Source organism: Dipteris shenzhenensis, chromosome 7 (genome assembly GCF_047967505.1).
Source record: "Dipteris shenzhenensis isolate YYH24624 ecotype China chromosome 7, Dip_SZ_1.0, whole genome shotgun sequence".
Classification (NCBI taxonomy): Eukaryota; Viridiplantae; Streptophyta; class Polypodiopsida; order Gleicheniales; family Dipteridaceae; genus Dipteris; species Dipteris shenzhenensis.
This window is the reverse complement of record NC_141602.1, coordinates 17,113,461-17,133,768: the sequence shown is the minus strand read 5'-3', so window position 1 is coordinate 17,133,768 and position 20,308 is coordinate 17,113,461. Positions and strand designations below refer to the sequence as shown.

At 42.1% G+C, this 20,308-nt stretch overlaps 1 protein-coding gene across 1 annotated transcript; it reads left to right on the top strand.

The window, feature by feature from the left end:
- Positions 1-943: 943 nt before the first annotated feature.
- LOC147900017 (microtubule-associated protein RP/EB family member 1A-like) lies at positions 944-3,369 on the top strand. The gene is made up of 8 exons (XM_087376790.1): positions 944-1,150; positions 1,272-1,340; positions 1,422-1,508; positions 1,608-1,714; positions 1,809-1,969; positions 2,052-2,158; positions 2,293-2,406; positions 2,571-3,369. Exons 1-8 carry the CDS (start codon positions 1,040-1,042, stop codon positions 2,874-2,876), a joined length of 1,062 nt encoding a protein of 353 aa, XP_087232916.1. The 5' UTR covers positions 944-1,039; the 3' UTR covers positions 2,877-3,369.
- Positions 3,370-20,308: the final 16,939 nt, after the last annotated feature.

The window sequence follows — 20,308 nt, the reverse complement described above, 5'->3', positions numbered from 1 at the left end:
ATCCAAAATAGTCTCACTAGAATGCAGCCAAAAGAGTCTTGAGATACATCAGAGGTACAAGACTGTTTGGGATAGAATACATAGGAAGTCATCAAGGTTGCATGGATATTGTGATAGTGACTATGCCAAAGATCATGAGACCAAGAGATCGACACAAGGATATGCATTTTTCCTGATTAGAGCTCGCACCAACAAATCAGGAACATTTGAACTTGCACCAACCAATGAATAGTCCCTTCCCTCAAACAACATAGGTGTTATCACATTCTTGCAAAATGTAGGACTTGTTACTAATTTGGTGTGTAACATTGGGAGGACTTAAGAAGAAACATTTATTAGACAACTTAAAAACTGTGTATATGGTCTAAGTGGAAGGGCTCTTATTGGTGGGAAGGAGTTTGACGGGGGGGTTCACACCACCCGCTCAAACAACCTCGGAGGCTGACGGGAAGGTGCGTGCATCGAGTTGGACCAATCAAAACGAGGGCTCGGACTCTGCATGAGGCCGCCCGTCGAGTGGGCAACTGTAATTCAACGTGCGTGAAGTGATAATATTGGTGCCAACAGGCACACCAACCCAATGGCTTGGGGATGTAAAAAACGGGCAGGTCTGTCTGAAAATCTGTCGTTCAAGTGGTGTGAACGACGATTCGAGCGGACATAGTTGGGCGAGAGGGGGGTGCGGAACCTCCCTGATGCGTGCGCCATGTTTGGGCGACCGGATGAGTGGTGCTTTTGAAGTGCGACAAGGAGTGTAAGGACAAGTGGTGGGCAAACAAGCATAAGGGAGGGGGTGTGCGAGATATGAGACTCGTGTGTTGTATACGAGAATAGTGTGGAGGTTAGAAGGGGTGGGTTAGGGTGAAGCAACGGCTAGAATTCAAATGGGTGGTATGACTGTTGGAAATGGAGGTCTCTTTTTCTTCTTCATCATCTTCATCTTCTTCATCTTCGTCTTCATCTTCTTCTTTTCTTTGCTTTTTCATTTTCTTCACCTTCTTCATCCCCTCCCTTGCATCCTCTCCCATCCTCCATTTCCATGGCTGCTGCCAATATTGGCATCATGGACGGTGCCTACTTCGTTGGCCGTAACGAAATCCTCCACTGGATCAACTCCACCCTCCTCCTCGGCCTTACCAAAGTCGAAGAGGTTCTTCTTCCCCTTCTTGCCTCCCTTTCCCTCCCCTTTCGCTTCTGGTTTTGCCCTTTCATCGGTTCCTTTTCTCGTTTTGCGCACCTTCGATCCTCACAGCGAGTTCTTTGATCCGCAGGCCGCCTCTGGAGCAGTGTACTGCCAGCTCCTGGATGCCACTCACCCTGGGACGGTTCCCATGCATAAGGTACATTTGTGCGCTTCAGATACTGTCCGGCCTTTCTGAATCTCAGGCGAAGAATTGCTCTGAAATGGAAGCTGTAAGCAGGTTAATTTCGATGCGAAGACGGAGTATGATATGATTCAGAATTACAAGGTGCTCCAGGACGTCTTTAACAAGCTGAAGATAGGGAAGGTGAGGCTTGTAATCGAGTTTGAGAGACTGAATGCTTTTGCATCATCTTCAACAACTGCAGCTGATTTTGTAACTGAGCTGTTATTGTGCCTCTCGCAGCACATCGAGGTCTCCAAACTGGTTAAAGGAAGGCCGCTGGACAACTTGGAGTTCATGCAGTGGTTGAAGAGATACTGCGACTCGATCAATGGAGGACTTGTTCATAAGTAAGCTTTCATGTCTGCTCCGGCGAGGCATTCTAAAATCTGAGGAGCTGTGTTCTTCGTCTCTGCGTTGCTGAACTTTTGTTTGATGTCGCAGCTACAATCCATCCGAAAGAAGGGAAGCCTGCAAGGGAGGCAAGGAGGCCAACAAGAAGGCCCCTGCAGTAACTACAACAATGGCTGCATCCAAGGCGGCTCAAGCTGCTGCAAGGCCGATCGCAGCTGCTGCAGCAAGACGGGTTGAAGTACCGTCCTCTGGTAAAATAGATTGAAGTTTTAAAAACAGCCGACTTGTATCGATTGCGGAGGCTTTAAGCTGAAGATGTTTTCGGTTATACAGCCAGCAAAAATTCAAGGACGTCCTTTCCAGCGACCGCAGCGGTTGCTCCATCTGCTCCTGCTGTGCCTATGGTTCCTGCGTCACAATATGAGCAGCAAGCGGAACAGGTTTGCGTGTTTGTGTGTCTTGCGCGTGCGAGGGCATTTGCATTTTGGTTTGGTGTGCCTTTTCTGCCCAGCTTTGTTGTATTTGCCATATAAATTCGCAATGATTTTCTGTCTCATTTGATCGGCTGCATCAGGTTACAGAATTGAAGCTTTCCGTTGACAGCCTAGAGAAAGAGCGCGATTTCTATTTCACTAAGCTGCGCGACATCGAAATCCTCTGTCAGAACCCAGATCTAGAGCATCTACCGGTACTGATCTTTGCAGACACGAAACTGCTGTATCTTATCTTTTTGGTTGTCTAGACACCTTCGAAAATAAGCAAAGCCAGGTTCTTCATTCTGTTGGGTACTGTGTGCAATGAGGTAAGCTATGGAAGGGGCTTTGGCTTATGTTCCGGTTGTGTGCCGTACAGATTGTAACGGCAATCCAGAGGATACTGTACGCAGTGGATGACAATCCGAGCGTGATGGACGAGGCACAGGCGATCGTCAGCCAATCCCCGGGTCCTCCAGAAGGCAGGAGGAAGATGGAGGAACAAGAGCAAGCAGCTACGTCAAAGCCGAGGAGGGAGACGGTGAACAAGAGGAAATCGATGGTGACACTCGATATAGATGAGGATTTGCTCACTGCTGCGCTTTCTCCACGCAGGAGGAGGAGCTCCTGTGGAGTGTCGAACAGCACAGAGCTCTTCCAAGGATCTCCATTGAAGGTTCGCTGAGGAGAACAGAAGATTAGCATCTTGAGACATTTCCGTAAACATGCTGGTCTATGTGCCTGGAGAACAACATTCTAATTTCAAAAGCCCGCTCCTATTTGATAGAAGACAACAGGAGGAGCTGATGAGAATTGAGTAACTTCAGACAAACCTAGCATGTTCTGTTGCTCTCTGTCAGATGATTTCTGACCAAAGTTGCTTTCCCTATTAGACTACTTTGAGCTTGTTGTTGAAACAACTCCCTCAAGTAACAGACTTTCTCTCTGTTTCTCACCTTAATCTTATGGTTTTATTTATATATACTTGGACATGATGTTGGAAGTATCCCCAGTATACTGCTTTGAGCTTGTTGTTGCAGCAACTCCCTCAAACAACAGACTCTATTTCCGTTTCTGACCTCAACCTTATGCTTTTACTTACATAGTTGGACATGATGTTGCAAGTATCCCTACTTTGAGCATGTTGTTGCAACTTCCTCAAATACTGGACTCTCTTTCTATTTCTCACCTTAATCTTATGGTTTTACTTTTTTAGTTGGAAGTATGCTTGTTCTTTTTGTGTCTTTTCTTTTGTTCTCATCTCTGGTAAGGGCGAGGCTTTTATTTAGCTATCCACTCAGCCTCACCATATGGTTTTGTCTCTTCCAACTGGACTCTTATTGTTAATTCTGTGTGTTAATCTCACATCATTTTATTGTGAATGTCTTACTGATTCACTCTCGGTTACCTCAACTGCATACGATATGTTACCATTAGTGCATTACTTTGTTAAGGAGTGAGTTGATTTGAGATGACAGGAAGTTGCTCTCTTGTTTCCAAGAACAGAAAATGATGCCTTGGAGATGCTTTGGACGTTCTTTTGTGAATGTGTACACCTGAATGCTAATAATGAAATTTAAACGCAAGCAACGAAATTGACAGGCATGAGAAGAGATGGGCACATAGGAAAGGCATTACAGCTAATTATACCTCCACTTTGCATATGATCCTTCCAGAATGTTGGACCCAGGTCCGCACCCCCATTGGGCATGCGTGTTGGCACCTTGTTAGATATAGTTGTGTTCTTGCCTTGCCTCTTTTGTCTATATACGGCTCCGGAAATATAGTTGCACCATGCAACATGTGAGATGGCCCCTATACACTAGTTAAATTGTGAACCATATGACATGAGCCATGTCTCAAATACCTCTGATTGGAGCCACCTACAGTGGCCACTTGGAACATTTCTCACTCTTGATGCCCCCCTATGTATTTTTATTTGCAGAACATTGAGGATAACAGCAGGAAAGTAAAAACATGTCCTTTATTTCATTCAAGAAGACAAGAAGATAATGAGGGCAGAGGGCATTTACTGGAATGATGAGGCAAACAAACCAAAACTTCCCTCGTCTTTAAAGCTTCAACGGAAAGCAAGGATTGGTAAGGCAAACATACCGAACCACCATGATATCATATCCACCTTTGTATCTGAGAGAGAGAGAGAGAGAGAGAGAGAGAGAGAGAGAGAGAGAGAGGCCAAGCATTCCGAGATTGTGCACTCGGAAAAGCTTACAAGGTGCATCTTTGGTTGTTTGCTTACAATGTCTTATCTTACAATGTGGAGAGCGTCATCCCACATGGAAGTACTTATGCGCAATTTGAGAGAGAGAGAGAGAGAGAGAGGAGAGAGGAGCCAAGCATTCCAACTTTGTTTTCCTGTTAAGTACTCGTGTACTTCGAAAGCTGTCATGCACATAAAACATGAATAGAGGCTCATCTCTATCATTTGTTTTGTTTGCTATGTGTTTCCCCTTCACTGTTCGTTTCCAGCTGTGAATAGAGGTTTGTCTCTATCATTTGCTTTGATTGCCTTGCGTTTCTCCTTTGCTGCCCACTTGCTTACAATGCCTTACAATGTGAAGAGCTTCATCCGACACAGAAGTACTTCCACAGAAAAATAAGCTTAAATAAAATGAAAGGTCTGAAATGAAAAAGAAAATTAAAAGAGTTACTCTAGTTGGTTGACTCCTTTTGCTTGCACACATATCTAGCTATGCCACTAAAACGAAATACTGTTAACTTTTGATCAGGGTTTCACATGGCATACTGTTGATTTGGCCTATCTACCATGTGTCCCCGGGGGGGTATGTAGGTGACCTTATCTGTCACATGTCAAAAAACTGGCTAGTCTATCGTGCGACGTGGCACATGGAGACACGAGGCAAATTCCACTGTTAGGTTAATGCCACGTGTGAAGCTTCTCCAATGTGTGTGTGTGTGTGCTGCTCAGATCAGATCCCCTGAGGATGATCTCGGCGATCAGCAGCCTGTGCCTAGAATTCCCCCTTGAGCTGTCTACCAAACTTCTGACTTTGTGGTTCCCTAAGCATGGAAGAGCCTTCTTCTCAAAGAGGAAACCAAACTTAGTCTCCAAAATCTATTGAAGGAGTCAGGAAACAAAGCTTTTTGATCATCTCCTCCACAAGTTTTTTTGGGGTTTCAAGTGAAAATAATGTCAGACATTCTCTGAGTTTCAGGGAAAACATATCACTATTAGGCTTGCACACAGGTAAACATCTCCCCAGTCTGAGTCGTTGTGGATCGCAGCTTCTTCAGTGCCCTTAGGGGCAGAGACGGATTGATGGGCATGCCCCCCCCCCCCCCCCCCCGCATTTGATGTATTACTCTTTTCTGAAGCCAAAAGAAAATGTGCACGTTCTCTTGCTGTTCTCCCCTTACAAGTATACTAATCTTCTCATTTGCTTGTTTGAGATTCTTTCTCATATAGTGTCATTCATTCATTGCTTGCAACTCTTCCATACGCACCCCCCTTCTTGCCTCTCGAGACAGGGATGCAAGCAAGATACGTCTCTAACAATTGTGTTACTCAGCCAGGGCTGTTGGAAAAGGGAATTGGGTGAAAGCATCTTCATTCTTCTTTACTTCCTCTCTCTCTCTCTCTCTCTCTCTCTCTCTCTCTATCTCATGTCTCTTGATAATGCTGAATACGAAAGTGCTCATCCCCCAAGATGCTAAGAGTCCGATTCATTTGTACATATCGACTAGGTTGAACATCTTGAGTTTCCATGTTGTACTGTCCTCTAGGTAGGGTGCCTTGTGGCTTCATCAAGTGTTTACTCTTGAGTTTTTGATGGTGATGACTCATCCTTCCAATCGTAGTAAACCTTATGGTTTCCACGCCAAAAAGCACTCAGACACGATCCTAAGGAAACACACCGGAAGGGTTTCTCCCAAAATCTATCTCTAAATCTTGAGTTCTGGAGGCAATTTGCAAGCACAATTTTTCGAGAAGCAGTGGAAGAGACAAGATATTTTAGATGTATACCCCAATGCTCAAATTAGTAAAGATGGTGGAGTCAAGCTTTATAGCTTGCCAACAGACCTCCAAGATGTGATGAAGAAAACCATTCACTTCTTTCTTGATACGAGAGGAACACTGTTTGAGCGGCTAGTGGAGGTGGTGTTGCTGTGGGCTTGATGGGTCACAGGGTTGGCCTTAGGCCTCACCTCCACCTCCACTCCACCATTGAGCTTTACCTCCCTTTGAGCCTCCTCTTCCATCCTCACATCCTTTCCATTCTTCTCTTTCATTTGGCTCAATGAGGATTGAGCTCCCTTGGTGCTTGAGCGAGAGTGTCACACTTGCGACCTCTTATGAGATAGTATCCATTTGGTCTTTGGTTGTATGAATATGTTGAAGCGCATAACTACACAAGATTTAGGATTGCATCTCTCTAGTAGAAGGAAGGTGTGGTGAAATTGTTCCCATTTTTTCTTTGCAAAGTGGTTAGTAATGTACATCATTTGCAGGTCAGTTGGATAGAGCAACAACCTTCTAAGTTGAGGGTTCGAGTATTGGGCCAGTCCCTCACAGAGAGAGATGACTACGTTCGTTCTTATCAGAGGGGACCATGTATTTGAGAGTGCTTTCCTGAGTCTGCACTTGATCTAGAGAAGATGACATGGAAATAGCGCCTATGTTATTTTGGGTCATTATCCTTATGTGAGGAGCATGAACATGATATGTGATCGTGAGGCTAGGATTCTTTTGATGACTTTTGGTGCAATGTGTCTGGAGTAAAACAAGCCTTGCATAGGTTGAGTGATCAAGAGATCAAAACATAAAAATAGTATCAGAGGATTTACTTTATATGAATGTTTATATTTTGCTTTGTCCTTGTACTAACTAGAGCAAGGACGGTACTTCTCACCCTTCTTAGCTTTTCAATTTTATGCTCATTTTTAGCATTTCCCTATGGCTTCTTTGTTGCTGGTAGGTTTGCTTTATGGTCTCTTTCATTGGATTAATGAGAACTTTGGTGGCGTGGCATATGCTTCTTCCTCATGGTCTTGCGTTTGAGAGAGGGCATAGCTAGAGAGCACACCACAAATGACTAACTATATACTAGATTTAGTTGAAAATGTAGAATATATACAAACCCCTTTAGAGTTAGGGTTAGGGTATCTAACCCTTTCCTTTATAGCACTCTATGTGTTAATGCTATGCACACTATTGAACACATGATGTTGAGATGGTTTCTCAATACCTTCCCTCAAGATCAACATCATGAAGTAGGCCTTCCCCCTCAAGATCATGATTCTGGGGAATCGAAGAAGGATTGAACATTACATTCCATCACACCCCTTTAATGGGAATGTCCTTCCTTTGTCTCAAACCAAGATCTTGTCGGTGCTTCTCGAAAAGCTCTTTGCCAAGTGGTTTGGTAAAGATGTTTGCAACATTTACTTTCCTAGTATCACAATGCTGTTGTGTGATGTCACCAACTAGCACTCTTTCTCTGATGAGTGCTCTCTAACATGAATGTGCTTTGTCTTGGAGTGATATATTGGAATCTTGGCCAATGTTTGAGCTGATTGATTATCACAGTATATTGTTGTTGGCTTTGATTTATCAAAGTAATCTATTTCTGACAATAGTCTTTTGAGCCATATTGTTGTTGGCTTTGATTCATCAAAGTAATCTGTTTTGGACAATAGCCTTCTGAGCCATATAGCTTCACATGCACCTGTTGTGAGTGCCCTATATTTTGCTTCAGTTGAAGATAAAGAAACAGTTGGTTGCTTGTTTGACAACCATGATATAGCACCTTGACCAAGGAAAAATGCATATCCTTCTGTGGATCTCCTCGTCTCATGATTCCATGCATAGTCACAGTCACAATATCCATGCAACCTTGGATGACTTTCTTTGTATTCTATTCTAAATTGTCTTGTTCCTCTGATGTACCTTAAGACTTTCCAGTGAGATTGTTTTGGATTTGCCATAAACTGTGCTAGTGAGCTTACTGAATAATAAATATCTAGCTGTGTGATAGTCATATATATAAGAGATTCGATGAGTTGTTGATAGTACCTGTCATTGATGGTAGGCTTTTTAAAATCTTTAATAAGTTTCAGACTTTGTTCCATGGGAGTGGATGCGATCTTGCAATCTGCAATATGAAACTTCTTCTAGAGAATGCCAACATATTTTAGCTAACTCATGAAGGTGCTTTTCGAATCTCTCCAAAACTCAATTGCAAGATAATAGTGCATAAGTCCAAGGTCTTTAATGTTGAACTCAGTAAGGTAAGTCTTGTTTCAACTTCTTGATAAATCTATCATTGCTTCCGATCACAATTAGATCATCTATGTACAAGTGCAATAGTGATGTCTTCCCCTTGAACTTTGTAGTAGAGAGTATGATCTGCATTGGACTTCATGTATCCAAGGCTAGAAAAATACTTGTGGATTTTGCTGTACCAACTTCTGGGTGCTTGCTTTAAGCCATAAAGACTTTTCTTGAGATGGCACACCTCATTCTCTTTCCTTGGTTGACCAGAACCTGTTGGTTGTTGCATGTAGACTTCCTCGTCTAGGTAATGATTGAGAAAAGCATTCTTGACATCTAGCTGGTACACATTCCATCTGCTGAGTGTCGCTAGTGATATCAAGGACCGTATGGAATCCATCTTTGCTATTAGAGCATAAGTCTCATCATAGTCTTAACCATATTGATGTGCAAATTCTTTTGCAAGTAGTTTGGCTTCGTATCTTTTAATGCTTCCATCTGGATTGTACTTCACTTTGTAAACCCATTTGTTTACGATGCCCTTCTTTCCTGGTGGAAGGTCACATAAATCCCAAGTATTATTCTTGTACAAAGCTTCATTTCTTCATTCATAGTAGTTTTCCATTCAGGCTTGTCAACTGCATCTTCGAAGTACATTGGCTCTTTTGTAACCATGATGGTAGTCATAAGAGCATAATTGGTAGTTTCAATCAAAATTGCATTGGTAGTAGGCTGTCTGAGTTGCTGCTCTTCTCGGTTGTCTCTGGAAATTCTTGCTCTTCTTCATCAACCTTTTCTGTAGATGACTTTGTAATCCATGTGTCCATCTCTTGAGAATTCGATGTTTTCCATTATGATACTTCATCAAAAATTACATCTCTAGAGATAATGAACTTTCGGTTCATGGGATCATACAGCTTGTATGCTTTGCTTTCTTCACTATAGCCACCCATGATGCATTTGCATGACTTCACATCCAATTTTTTGTGATGATCGTCATGTATGTGGGCATATGCTATGCAACCAAATGTGCTAAGATGCCCAATGTGTGGCTTGTGTCTAGTGAATGCTTCATAAGGTGTCATACCATGAATTGGTTTGGTTCGAAGCCGATTAAGTAGTTTGCAGTGGCAATTGCTTCTGTCCAAAACTGATTCGGAAGATGCTTCTCACTGAGCATTGCTCTAGCAGTGTTTGCTAAAGTACCGTTCTTCCTTTTAGCTCTTGCATTCTGCTGAGCAGTATTCGCACAAATGAATTGTCTTCGGATACCATTACTTCTGCAAAAGTTCATGAATATTGAAGACATGTATTCACCTCCTCTGTTTGATCTTATTACTTTGATCATTCTACCGGTCTGGTTTCAACAATGGCTTTGAATTCTTGAAATCTAGAAAGGACTTCAGATTTCTCTTTCAAAAAGTAGACCCAACAATATCTGCTGTAAAGAATACCTTGTGCCCGAGAAGTGCTTCTTCTAAAATTGGTTTACTTTTGCTTACCGAAGCAACATGCTTCGCAAACTTTTCAAAGAAACAGTAGTTTCGAAATTCCAATTGCCATATTTTGGTTTTGGAGCTGTTGGGAAGTGATAAGTGTGCTTGACAAGGGACTACCACATGGCTGGACACATGGCAATAATGACATGGACTCTGTTGAGTTGGCAGGCTGACTGGACCTGCTGACGTGTATAGAGGATAAGGATGCTGACATGGCACTAGGACTGATGACATGGCACTAAGCTGGCCACTTCATTGATGAGGAATTGTAGGTTGCAGAGTTAAGCGGCTGAGGTTGTATGTAGTTGGTTGGAACTGGAGCTGGCTATTTCGTTGACGGCTACTGTGTGTCGAGGCTAGAGCATGGCGTCGAAAGCGTGGAGCTCGTACTGTGGTCATAGATGGGGCTGCCGCCCCACTGCTATGGAAGCCGTCATGATTTGCCAGGCTCGCTAGCTATCGGTTGAAGGAAGGCCCATAGAGGTTGTAGGGGTTGGACATTGGTAAAGATTCTACTAGGAGTCCCTGAGCCATTACGTGAAGACTTTGGAGTCTTATATCTTTTGCGCTGCTACAGTTACAATGCTGAGGCTTGTTGTTGAAGTCGTGGAAGCTGGGACGTAGGTGAGCTGCCTTGCTTTGTGTAGGCTATTTCTAGATGCTTGCTTGAGATAAGAGTCGACTCCTTAGGTCACAGTAGTTGTTGTTGTAGGTCGTTGCTGAAGCTTTCTATGAGCAACCACTTCTAGTATTATGAGTAGCTACTTAGAATACTACTTACTCTCAAAATTCTCTCTCTTAGAAATAGAGATGAACCCCTCTAAACTCTCTCAATCTCACAATGGACCTAATCTCTCAAGGAGAATAGTCTCTCTCTCTCTACGATCAATTGAACTCCTATATCTCCCTCTCGCGGACAATGAATCTCTCATAAAATGGATGGACTGAAATTTTCATAATGAATGGAATTTTTCTCTCACGAAAGAGAAGAAATAAACTCATGAAATCTCACCCAAGAACTCTCAATTGCTCAATCTCTCACACACTCTCATACGAATTGCAATGCCTTAGCGAAAGGCAACGGAGCACTGATACCATAAACAAATATGGAGAGAGGAGAGGAGAAGAGTGGAGACGAGGAGAGAGGGCACACCACAAATAACTAACTGCACACTAGATTTAGTTGAAAATGTAGAATATATACAAACCCCTTTAGGGTTAGGGTTAAGGAATCTAACCCTTTCCTTTATAGCACTCTATGTGTGAGTGCTATGCACAATATTGAACACATGATGTTGAGATGGTTTCTCAACAATCTCATCGGTGCTCGTAGTTCTTCTGCTCCTCATCTATCTTTAAGAATAAAGTCTGTGAGTTATGTTTCTCTAATTATGTCTTGTTAATTAATGATTAGCTAGAAGTTTTCTCTTCTTTTGTCTTAAATATAAATAAATAAATAGATGTGTATATACATACATGTGTGTGTGTGTGTGTTATAAATGTAAAAAGCAATATATATAAATAAATAAACACACACACACACACACACACACACACAGAGTTATGGATAAATTTGACCAAGGTAAAAGGCATAAATATGTGTGTGTGCTTGTATGTGTGGCAATATTATAATAAAATATGGTGTGCATAGGGCCCAGGGTTGAAGTGGAAGGGCATGACCATGTGCCACCCTTCCACGTAAGAGGACCTATAAGGTGTGTTGTACATAATCCATGGTAGTAATATTATAAAATGTTAAGGTGGCAGGTTCCTCCATGTGCCACCCCTCCACCTAGGCGGTCCCATGCCTGTATTTAGTGAGACATGGCCCAAGGACCATGGGAGAAGTAATATAAAATAGGTGGAGATGGATATTATATTGGATTATTCCCTCCATGTAGGATAGGCCCATGTGGGGGGGGTGTAGATAGTCAAAGAATGCGAGTTAAATAATGGGGAAAGTAGGATGAGGTGGCAAGACTCCTTATGCCAACCCTCTACTTGTCCCTTAGATGTTTGAGTGTATTATAAAATTGGAAAGAGACCAAGGGAGTATCTTAGACTTGAGATATGGGGTTTGATTTATGTGAAAAAATGAGGCAAAGGGTTGTCGCACACAATTGAGAGTGCATACCCACCTAGCCCACATGGGAGACTCTTCCACACACACCATGCATGTGGGAGGATGCATTTATTGAGAGAGACTCCCTCTCTTGGCTATAAAAGGACGGGACTATTCTTTGATGTAACACGCTCATTCTTGTAAAGCCACCTAGCTAGTACTTTGATTCCCCCCCCCCAATCCTTCCTTTCAAATAAAGCATGACTCTCTTCCCTTGATGTCTCCATCTCTACATTCCACCTCCCATCATGTACATGCTCCTCTTCTCCCTCTTCCTTCCCCCTTATGCCATAGTCCCCCTATTCATTCCCACCCCTCCTAATCCCTTTTCCCCACCCATGTTAACATTTCTCCCCTCATGTTCCCATTTCCTCTATGGCCCTCGAGCGTTGCCATGCTTAGCGTCTAGCCTCATGCCTTGATTTCTTTTCTAGTTAATAGAATTGGTGTGGCTGCTGGGATTGAAGTCTCCACGGCTAGTGGCATAAAATTCGTTACTCCTACGGCTGGGTATAGTACTGCAACACCTTTCCTGTGTGGTTCTTTGCTTCTGTGCCTCCAATCTGTGTGTCTTCTGCTCATGGTTCTCTATCTCTACGACTACAAAACTCCCCTGCTTTTGCGCTTCCAACCTGCGTGCCTTCTACTCGCGGTTCTTGCGCATCTACACGTATTCTGGCTGGCGAATCTTTTGGTCGTACCAAGCGCATCTATAACATCTACGTGCCCCCTGCTTGCGGTTGGCGCATGTGCGCATGCATTCGTGCATCGCGGATAGATTGCGATTGATTCTCTGGGTTCTTGTGTCTTTTTGGTCGCGATAGATTTTTTGGGCTTCTACAAAACCTGCATGCCCCCTGGTTGCAGCTGGCGCATCTGTGCGTGCATTCGTGTATCGCAGACAGATCACAACTGATTTTTTGGGTTCTTGGGCTCCTGCAAAACTGGAACACATCTCACGTCCCTATCCTTCCCTTCTTCTTCTTCTCTTTCTCTTCTCCTCTCCTCTTCTCTCTTCTCTTTTTATTTAGGAGTGAGAATTGAACCCAAGACCTCCCAATTCACAAAAGGAAGACTTACCAATGGGCCAACAAATAGGAAGTGATGAAAGTGTAATGATATTGCTTATATGGTGAATCTCATGAACTGTAACTTTCTAACCGTAGGGAGTTTCCTCTTGCTATAAAAAGCAAAAGTACTTCATTTCATGTGCTCTATTCATATCTCATACTAGATCGTAGATTCTGAACTTTTTCAAGTTCACTCCTTGGATGCACGCTACATGAGGAGGGTGGATATTTATGTCACTTCTCAACGAGTTCAAGGATTTGGTGCCTAGTCCTCCAGTCATTATGGCTACCAATTGGCGAGATCTCTTTCTTGATCTTCATGTCGATCTTCAACCACTAATTGTAGAATGCATTGCTTAAGGAGATGACGGGTGGGATGATACACCATGGATGATTCAAGGTGAAGAACTAGTGATACACTGGGAGGCTTGGATTCCAATTCTACTCACTGTGCAGTGATCGAGCTACTTGCTGCATCGGAGGTAATTATAAGGGTGACATTCTTCCAAGGGTGGGATGATCCACAAGCTTGGGGTGAGATTTGGCGCATCTGCTTGTTAATTCCTATGGATAAGCTCATCTTGAATGATTTCTTCTCGACCTCACTACAAAGGTTTCTAGGGCTCCAGCTATGGTTGGTGATGTTTCGAACAAGGAATCCCTTCACACACACACATGCCTACTTTTGCTATTTTCTTAATTAACTCACACTATTGTGATGGTAGGTTTAATGCTTACTCTCTCCCTTTTACACACACATAAGAAATTCATCGCTCTTACTACTCACAATTAATTTCATTTGATCTCATTTTTTCCTTGCACTAGTCCTATTACGTTCTTCTTTATCTCGTTTTTTCTTTACATACTTAAATCTTGTCCTCGTAACCTTTTAGTTTCACCTTTTTTAGTTATGAATTTTCTAAATTAAGCTAATGGTTATCATTTTATTCTAGCTTGAGACAAGTGACAATTGTACACAATTTTAATTTTTCTAATGGACGTGCCTAGTTCTTGAACCCCTTTCATTAACTAACCTTGTACTTACCTAACCCCTTTTATTTAACCCTGTCTCCACCTAACTATTTGCTCCACTGCTTGCCACCTCTTATGTTTTCTCCATCGCCGTTGTTCTTCGTGTGCCGTTACGCCACTGCTTATCTTCACTAACTTTATTAGACTGCTCCTTCTGACTTCCTTCATAGCTTACTTCTCAAACTTGGACTTCTTTATTTGCTTAGCTGCTCCCCTCGCACCTTGCTGCCTGCCAAAGACTGCACCTTGTATTCCTTGCCTCGTCGCCATCTCACTGATGCATCATTGTGCTTCCCTTGGTATCTTCCTTTGCTTAGCTGATAAGCTTGCTGAAGTTCTCTTCTCCCTTTCACCTTGGCAAAACGTAGTCATGCCACTACACTTGCTCCCTACCTTCCTTAGTTTAGTTTCATCGATTTGCTTAGAGGTACTCAGTGCCGATTGGGATATTCTCTACGTGCTAGACTTAGTGCCCACTTATCCATGGTAGCCTCTCAAGCAGATGCTTATGGTCGATCATCTCTCCAACTTTTGAAATGATTATTTGTGTGTGATAGCGAGCTACACACAGTATGCTACTATGACTATTGTGTCTTGCAACCTCTTTGGTAGTGCTCGGCTATGCATACAGTCCTCATTCTCTTACTACTTTGCCTTCGTTTTCTTGTGACATAGTATAGACCCTCGTGGCAACCATACGGGATTCGATTATACTCTGGCTCTCAAGAAGTGCCGTCATGATGAGGACTGCGGTTCCTTCTCAAGTCAGCTAGATGGTATGACCACTCAAGTCCTATCCTTTGCACTTATCATTGCAATCAAAGTCCCTCAACCCTCTATGATCCGTGCGTATCTTTGAGCATCGCTTCTCATCCCATTTTACTTCTTTTGCATCCATCGGTGGCTTCATGTCTGTTGCCCTTTTGCTGTCATTGTGATTATCACTATCTTGTTTTCGATTTTACCACACGTTCACCCTTTACCATGAGTGCAACTATGCTTGGATGTTACCTTAAGTGCGACTATGATTGGCAATTACCTTGTACTCTTCATAGCTTTTTTGTGCTCCCACATGCCCTACCTTATTCTTGCACCTCTCCTACTAAATCGTCTTACCTCTTTTGATAGCTCTCTTTCGACCTTGTGCTATGTCACCATGCAAAATCGGTTAGTCTACAGTATGTTGACTCGATGAACCCCCTTTGGCACTCTCTTGCTCTTTTGCTGTCATTGTGATTATCACTATCTTGTTTTCGATTTTACCACGCGTTCACCCTTTACCATGAGTGCAACTATGCTTGGATGTTACCTTAAGTGCGACTATGATTGGCAATTACCTTGTACTCTTCATAGCTTTTTTGTGCTCCCACATGCCCTACCTTATTCTTGCACCTCTCCTACTAGATCGTCTTACCTCTTTTGATAGCTCTCTTTCGACCTTGTGCTATGTCACCATGCAAAATCGGTTAGTCTACAGTACGTTGACTCGATGAACCCCCTTTGGCACTCTCTTGCTCATCATTTTTTTTTGGGACTCTTCTATGTCAGTAGACCTTCATGGTAGCTCCTTGTTTGCTATGCAACTGCCCTTTTCTCCTTACTTACCTCCTCTTAGCATCGGTTGACCCGATCTTAGCATCACTCCATGATGCTTGCTTGCTTCCTTTTTCAAACGGTGACACATATGTATGGGTTCAAAGCTTCTTTCTTATAGGTTCTCACTTATAGTCGTTATCCTTTATGTTTACACACACACACACACACACACACACACACACACACACACACATATATTCTTTTTTTAAAAAAGTTTTTCCTTTTTGATGCTACACTTTTTGAGTGTTCTATATATACAATTTAGACTATATGATTTAATATTATATGCTTATATATATGTATATAGGTTCTATATACAAATATATGTATTTTTAATTTTAATTTTTTGGCCCCCTTTTTTTGGCCCCCTTGTTTTTTTAATCCTTGTATGTTAACTTTTTCACTCCTCTTCCTCCTAATTTCAACTCTATTTAGAGTTGTCTTTTATAGTCTCCTTCTTAAATTTTTAATATATTCACAATTATATATGATATTTTTGTACAATTTGTTGATCCCTATATATTTTCCTTATTAAGAAAGGAAGTTATTTTAACTTTTTCTCCCTCTTTACCCTTGCAAACTCTTTTTTCCATCTTACTTGGCTTAGAATTGTAATAATTGATTCTCTAAAAGCCTTGTAATTTTTCCTCTTAATTTTGCTTAGGAGTGTACTCTTTTATGCTTTACTTCACCAAAGCCTTAGGCTAATTTTTAGGAATTTTTGTTTAGTTGATTCATTTCACTTTTTTTCATTTAATATTCCCTTGTCCTAACTATTGCTTATGTAACCAATTGCTGTTCCTTATGAAAACAAATGCTTCTCCTTTATTAAAACAAAATGTCTATTCTATTTATTTCCTTGAATCCATGGATTCTTAATCCTTTGTACTTCTTATTTCATAGAGATTGTTTATTGTTTAAATTAATGGATTACCCCATTTATTTTTACCCTTATTGTCATTGGTAAGGATATGGAACAATTGTGTGTGTGGATTAGAATAATGGAATATGATGGAGGTGTGGACTACCCCCCTACAATAAATTTGTGTGATTAAGATAATGGACTTTGATTATGGGTGTTGACTTACCCCCTTTAGATGTTGGCACATTCTTAATTGTTGCGGTTTAATTGCAATAACCAAGCAACCCCGCATGTCCATTTCTAACAAACCAAACTAGCTCATGCATTGTATGGAAAGGAGGCTTTTGGTTGGTCGGATCTAAAGAATACAAGGATCCTTCTAGCCAAAGGTCGAGATGCTTCTTTCCTTGCAAATGAAGACTATGGATTTTGGAAGCTCCCCTCAATCCCAGACTACATGTGCTTGCATATTCAGCCTCCAACTCTAAGTGCACCTGGTACTTGTTGGAGACGTCCTCGAATGGTGCCATGTGTAAAGGAGTGTAGAGAAGGAGAAGGTGTGGAGATGCAGGCTTGAAGGAGTAGCACACAGGAAGAGGGAGGGTGAGGATGAGGAGGGATGGGGGAAGGAGGACCAGTAGTTGAAGAGGAGGAAAGGGGGGCAGAATAGCAGGTGTGGAGGGTGAGGAGGAGTAGGCGTGGAGGAGGAGGGAGGGAGGGGGGAGGAGCAGGAGGGAGGGGGGTGGAGTAGTGGTGGAGGAGGAGGGAGGGGGAGGGGAGGAGGAGCAGGCTTAGAGGAGGGAGGGAGGGGAAGGAGCAAGAGGGAGGGGGGAGGAGGAGCAGCGGTGGAGGAGGAAGGAGGGAGGGGGAGGAGGAGGAAGGGGGAGGAGGGAGTGAGGAGGGGGAGGGGGAGAAGGGGGAGGAGGGGGGAGGGAGGGAGGGAGGGGGAGGAGGAGGGAGTGAGGAGCGGGAGTGAGGGAGGGGGAGGGAGAGGGAGGGAGGAGAGAGAAGGAGGGAGGGAATTTAAAATTCAAATTTTGAATTTTGAATTTTTTGGTTCCCACCTAGGAGTAAGAGTTGTGTAAAAGGTGTAAGAGGTGGGGTCACTTTTGGGCTTAACCCACTTGGTGAGGGGGGGTTAGGACTTTTTGGGACCTAACTTGGCCCTTTCATTAGGACTAATCCATTTCTTAATCCATTCCTTATGAGGCCCTTTTGAGACCCCAATTCTCCCCTAATGGAAGAGGGCGACAAAGAATTGTCCAAGAATTGATACTCTACAATTGGATGAGGTAGATATTTTGGTATATGCATTTCAATTAACACAAGTCAGGCATTTGCCAAAGGAGACACAATACATAATATCCCAAAAAATTCCAAAGACATTAATCGGATGCAGTGAACAAATGGAAGCCAAGACACGCCATGCAAAAAAGAGGGTGGCAGCTAAACTTGCCTAGGTTGACTCTGAAATATGTTATGCCATGGTCCTTTTATGTGCATTGGATTCATAGGACCTTATTGTATTGGTTTTAAAAAATTAATGTATTTTTTTGCAATGTTGGCATTCCAAGTATAGGTATTTGTGCTCGTTTTTCAAAAAAAGTTTGTCAGCAAAATTTCAAAAAAGCATGGTTTTTATGTATTTTTTCAAAAACTGTCACGGAAAAAGGCCATGTTTTTCAAGTAAATGTAAAATTCACATGAAAAAAAGGGAATCTTCAAAGATTCTCCTAGAGTTCTCTTTTTGAGGTTATAGTTCTCGAATTAGATGTTACACTGTTAAGAGCAAGAATTGCTAGTAAGACCCTAGTAGAGCCATAGCAGCTCTGACGGTCTACTAGGGAAAGAAGACCTCTAACCAGATTGATATATGCTCAGAAAGGCAAAGCAATTCAGGTTGAAACCACCAACTATGCTCTTATGACTACCATCATGGCTACAGAAGAGCCATTGTACTTTGAAGATGCAGTAGACAAGCCAAAATGGCAAACTGCTATGAATGAAGAAATGGATGCTTTGTATAAGAATAATACTTGGGAATTATGTGACCTTCCATAAGCTTCCACCAGGAAAGAAGTCCATAGCAAACAAATGGGTATAAAAAGTGAAGTACAATCCAGATGGCAGTATTCAAAGATGATGAGATTTATGCTCCAATAGCTAAGATGGATTTCATATGGTTCTTGATATCACTAGCAACACACAAATGGAATGTGTATCAGCTCAATGTCAAGAATGCATTTCTCAATGGTTACCTAGACGAGGAAGTCTACATGCAACAACCAACAAGTTATGTTGAACCACAAAAGGAGAATCAGGTTTGCCATCTCAAAAAGAGTCTCTATGACTTAAAGCAAGCACCCAAAAAGTGGTACAGTAGAATCGACAAGTATTTTGCTAATTTGGGATACATGAAGTCCAATGCAGATCATACTCTCTAGTACAAAGTTCAAGGGGAAGATATTCCTATTGCACTTTTGTACATAGATGATCTGATTGTGACTGGAAGCAAGGATAGCTTCATCAAAAGGCTAAAACAAGACTTATCTACAGAGTTCGACATTAAAGATCTTGGACTTATGCATTATTGTCTTGGAATTGAGTTCTGGAGAGATTCAGATAGCACCTTCATGAGTCGACTCAAGTATGTTGTGACAGTCTCTTGAAGAAGTTTCACATGGTAGATTGAAAGATTGCAGTCATTCCAGAGTTTGAAACTTACTAAAGATTTAGAAAAGCATATAGTTAATGATAGATACTATAGGCAGCTCATCGGATCTCTTATATATCTGACTATCACATGGCTAGATATATGTTATGCAATAAGTTCACTTGCACAACTTATGGCAAATCCAAAATAGTCTCACTGGAATGTAGCCAAAAGAATCTTGAGATACATCAGAGGTACAAGACAGCTTGGAATAGAATACAGAGGAAGTCATCCAAGGTTGCATGGATACTATGATAGTGACTATGCCGGAGATCATGAGACTAGGAAATCCACATAGGGATATGATTTTTTCCTTGGTCAAGGTGCTATATCATGGTTGTCAAACAAAAAACCAATTATTTCTTTGTCTTTGACTAAAACAGAATATAGGACACTCACTACAAGTGCATGTGAGGCTATATGGCTTAGAAGACTATTCTCAAAAACAGATTACTTTGATGATTCAGAGCCAACAACAATATACTGTGATAACTAATCGGCTCAAGCATTGGCCAAGAATCCAGTATATCACTCCAGGACAAAGCACATTGATGTCAGAGAGCACTTCATCAGAGAAAGAGTGTTACTTGGTGACATCACATAGTAGCATTGTGATAGCAAAGAGAATGTTGCAGACATATTTACCAAACCACTTAGTAAAGAGATTTTCGAGAAACACCGACAAGATCTTGGTTTGACATAGAGGAAGGACATTCCCATTAAAAGGGTGTGATGGAATGTAATGTTCAGTCCTTCTTCGATTCCCCAGAATCATCATCTTGAGGGAGGGCCTACTTCATGATGTTGATCTTGAGGGAAGATGTTGAGAGACCACACTCAACATCATGCGATCATATGTGCATAGCACTAACCCAATAGAGTGCTATAAAGGAAAGGGTTCGATGCCCTAACCCTAACCCTAAATGGGTTTGTATATATTCTACATTTTCAACTAAATCTATTGTATAGT

Bases quoted from the DNA above. Each gene is read 5' to 3' on its own strand.
- LOC147900017 (XM_087376790.1), top strand. From the start codon at position 1,040: ATGGCTGCTGCCAATATTGGCATCATGGACGGTGCCTACTTCGTTGGC. The intron at 1,341-1,421 runs GTACATTTGTGC...AGCTGTAAGCAG, and splicing joins GGACGGTTCCCATGCATAAG to GTTAATTTCGATGCGAAGAC. The intron at 2,407-2,570 runs GTACTGATCTTT...TGTGCCGTACAG, and splicing joins CAGATCTAGAGCATCTACCG to ATTGTAACGGCAATCCAGAG.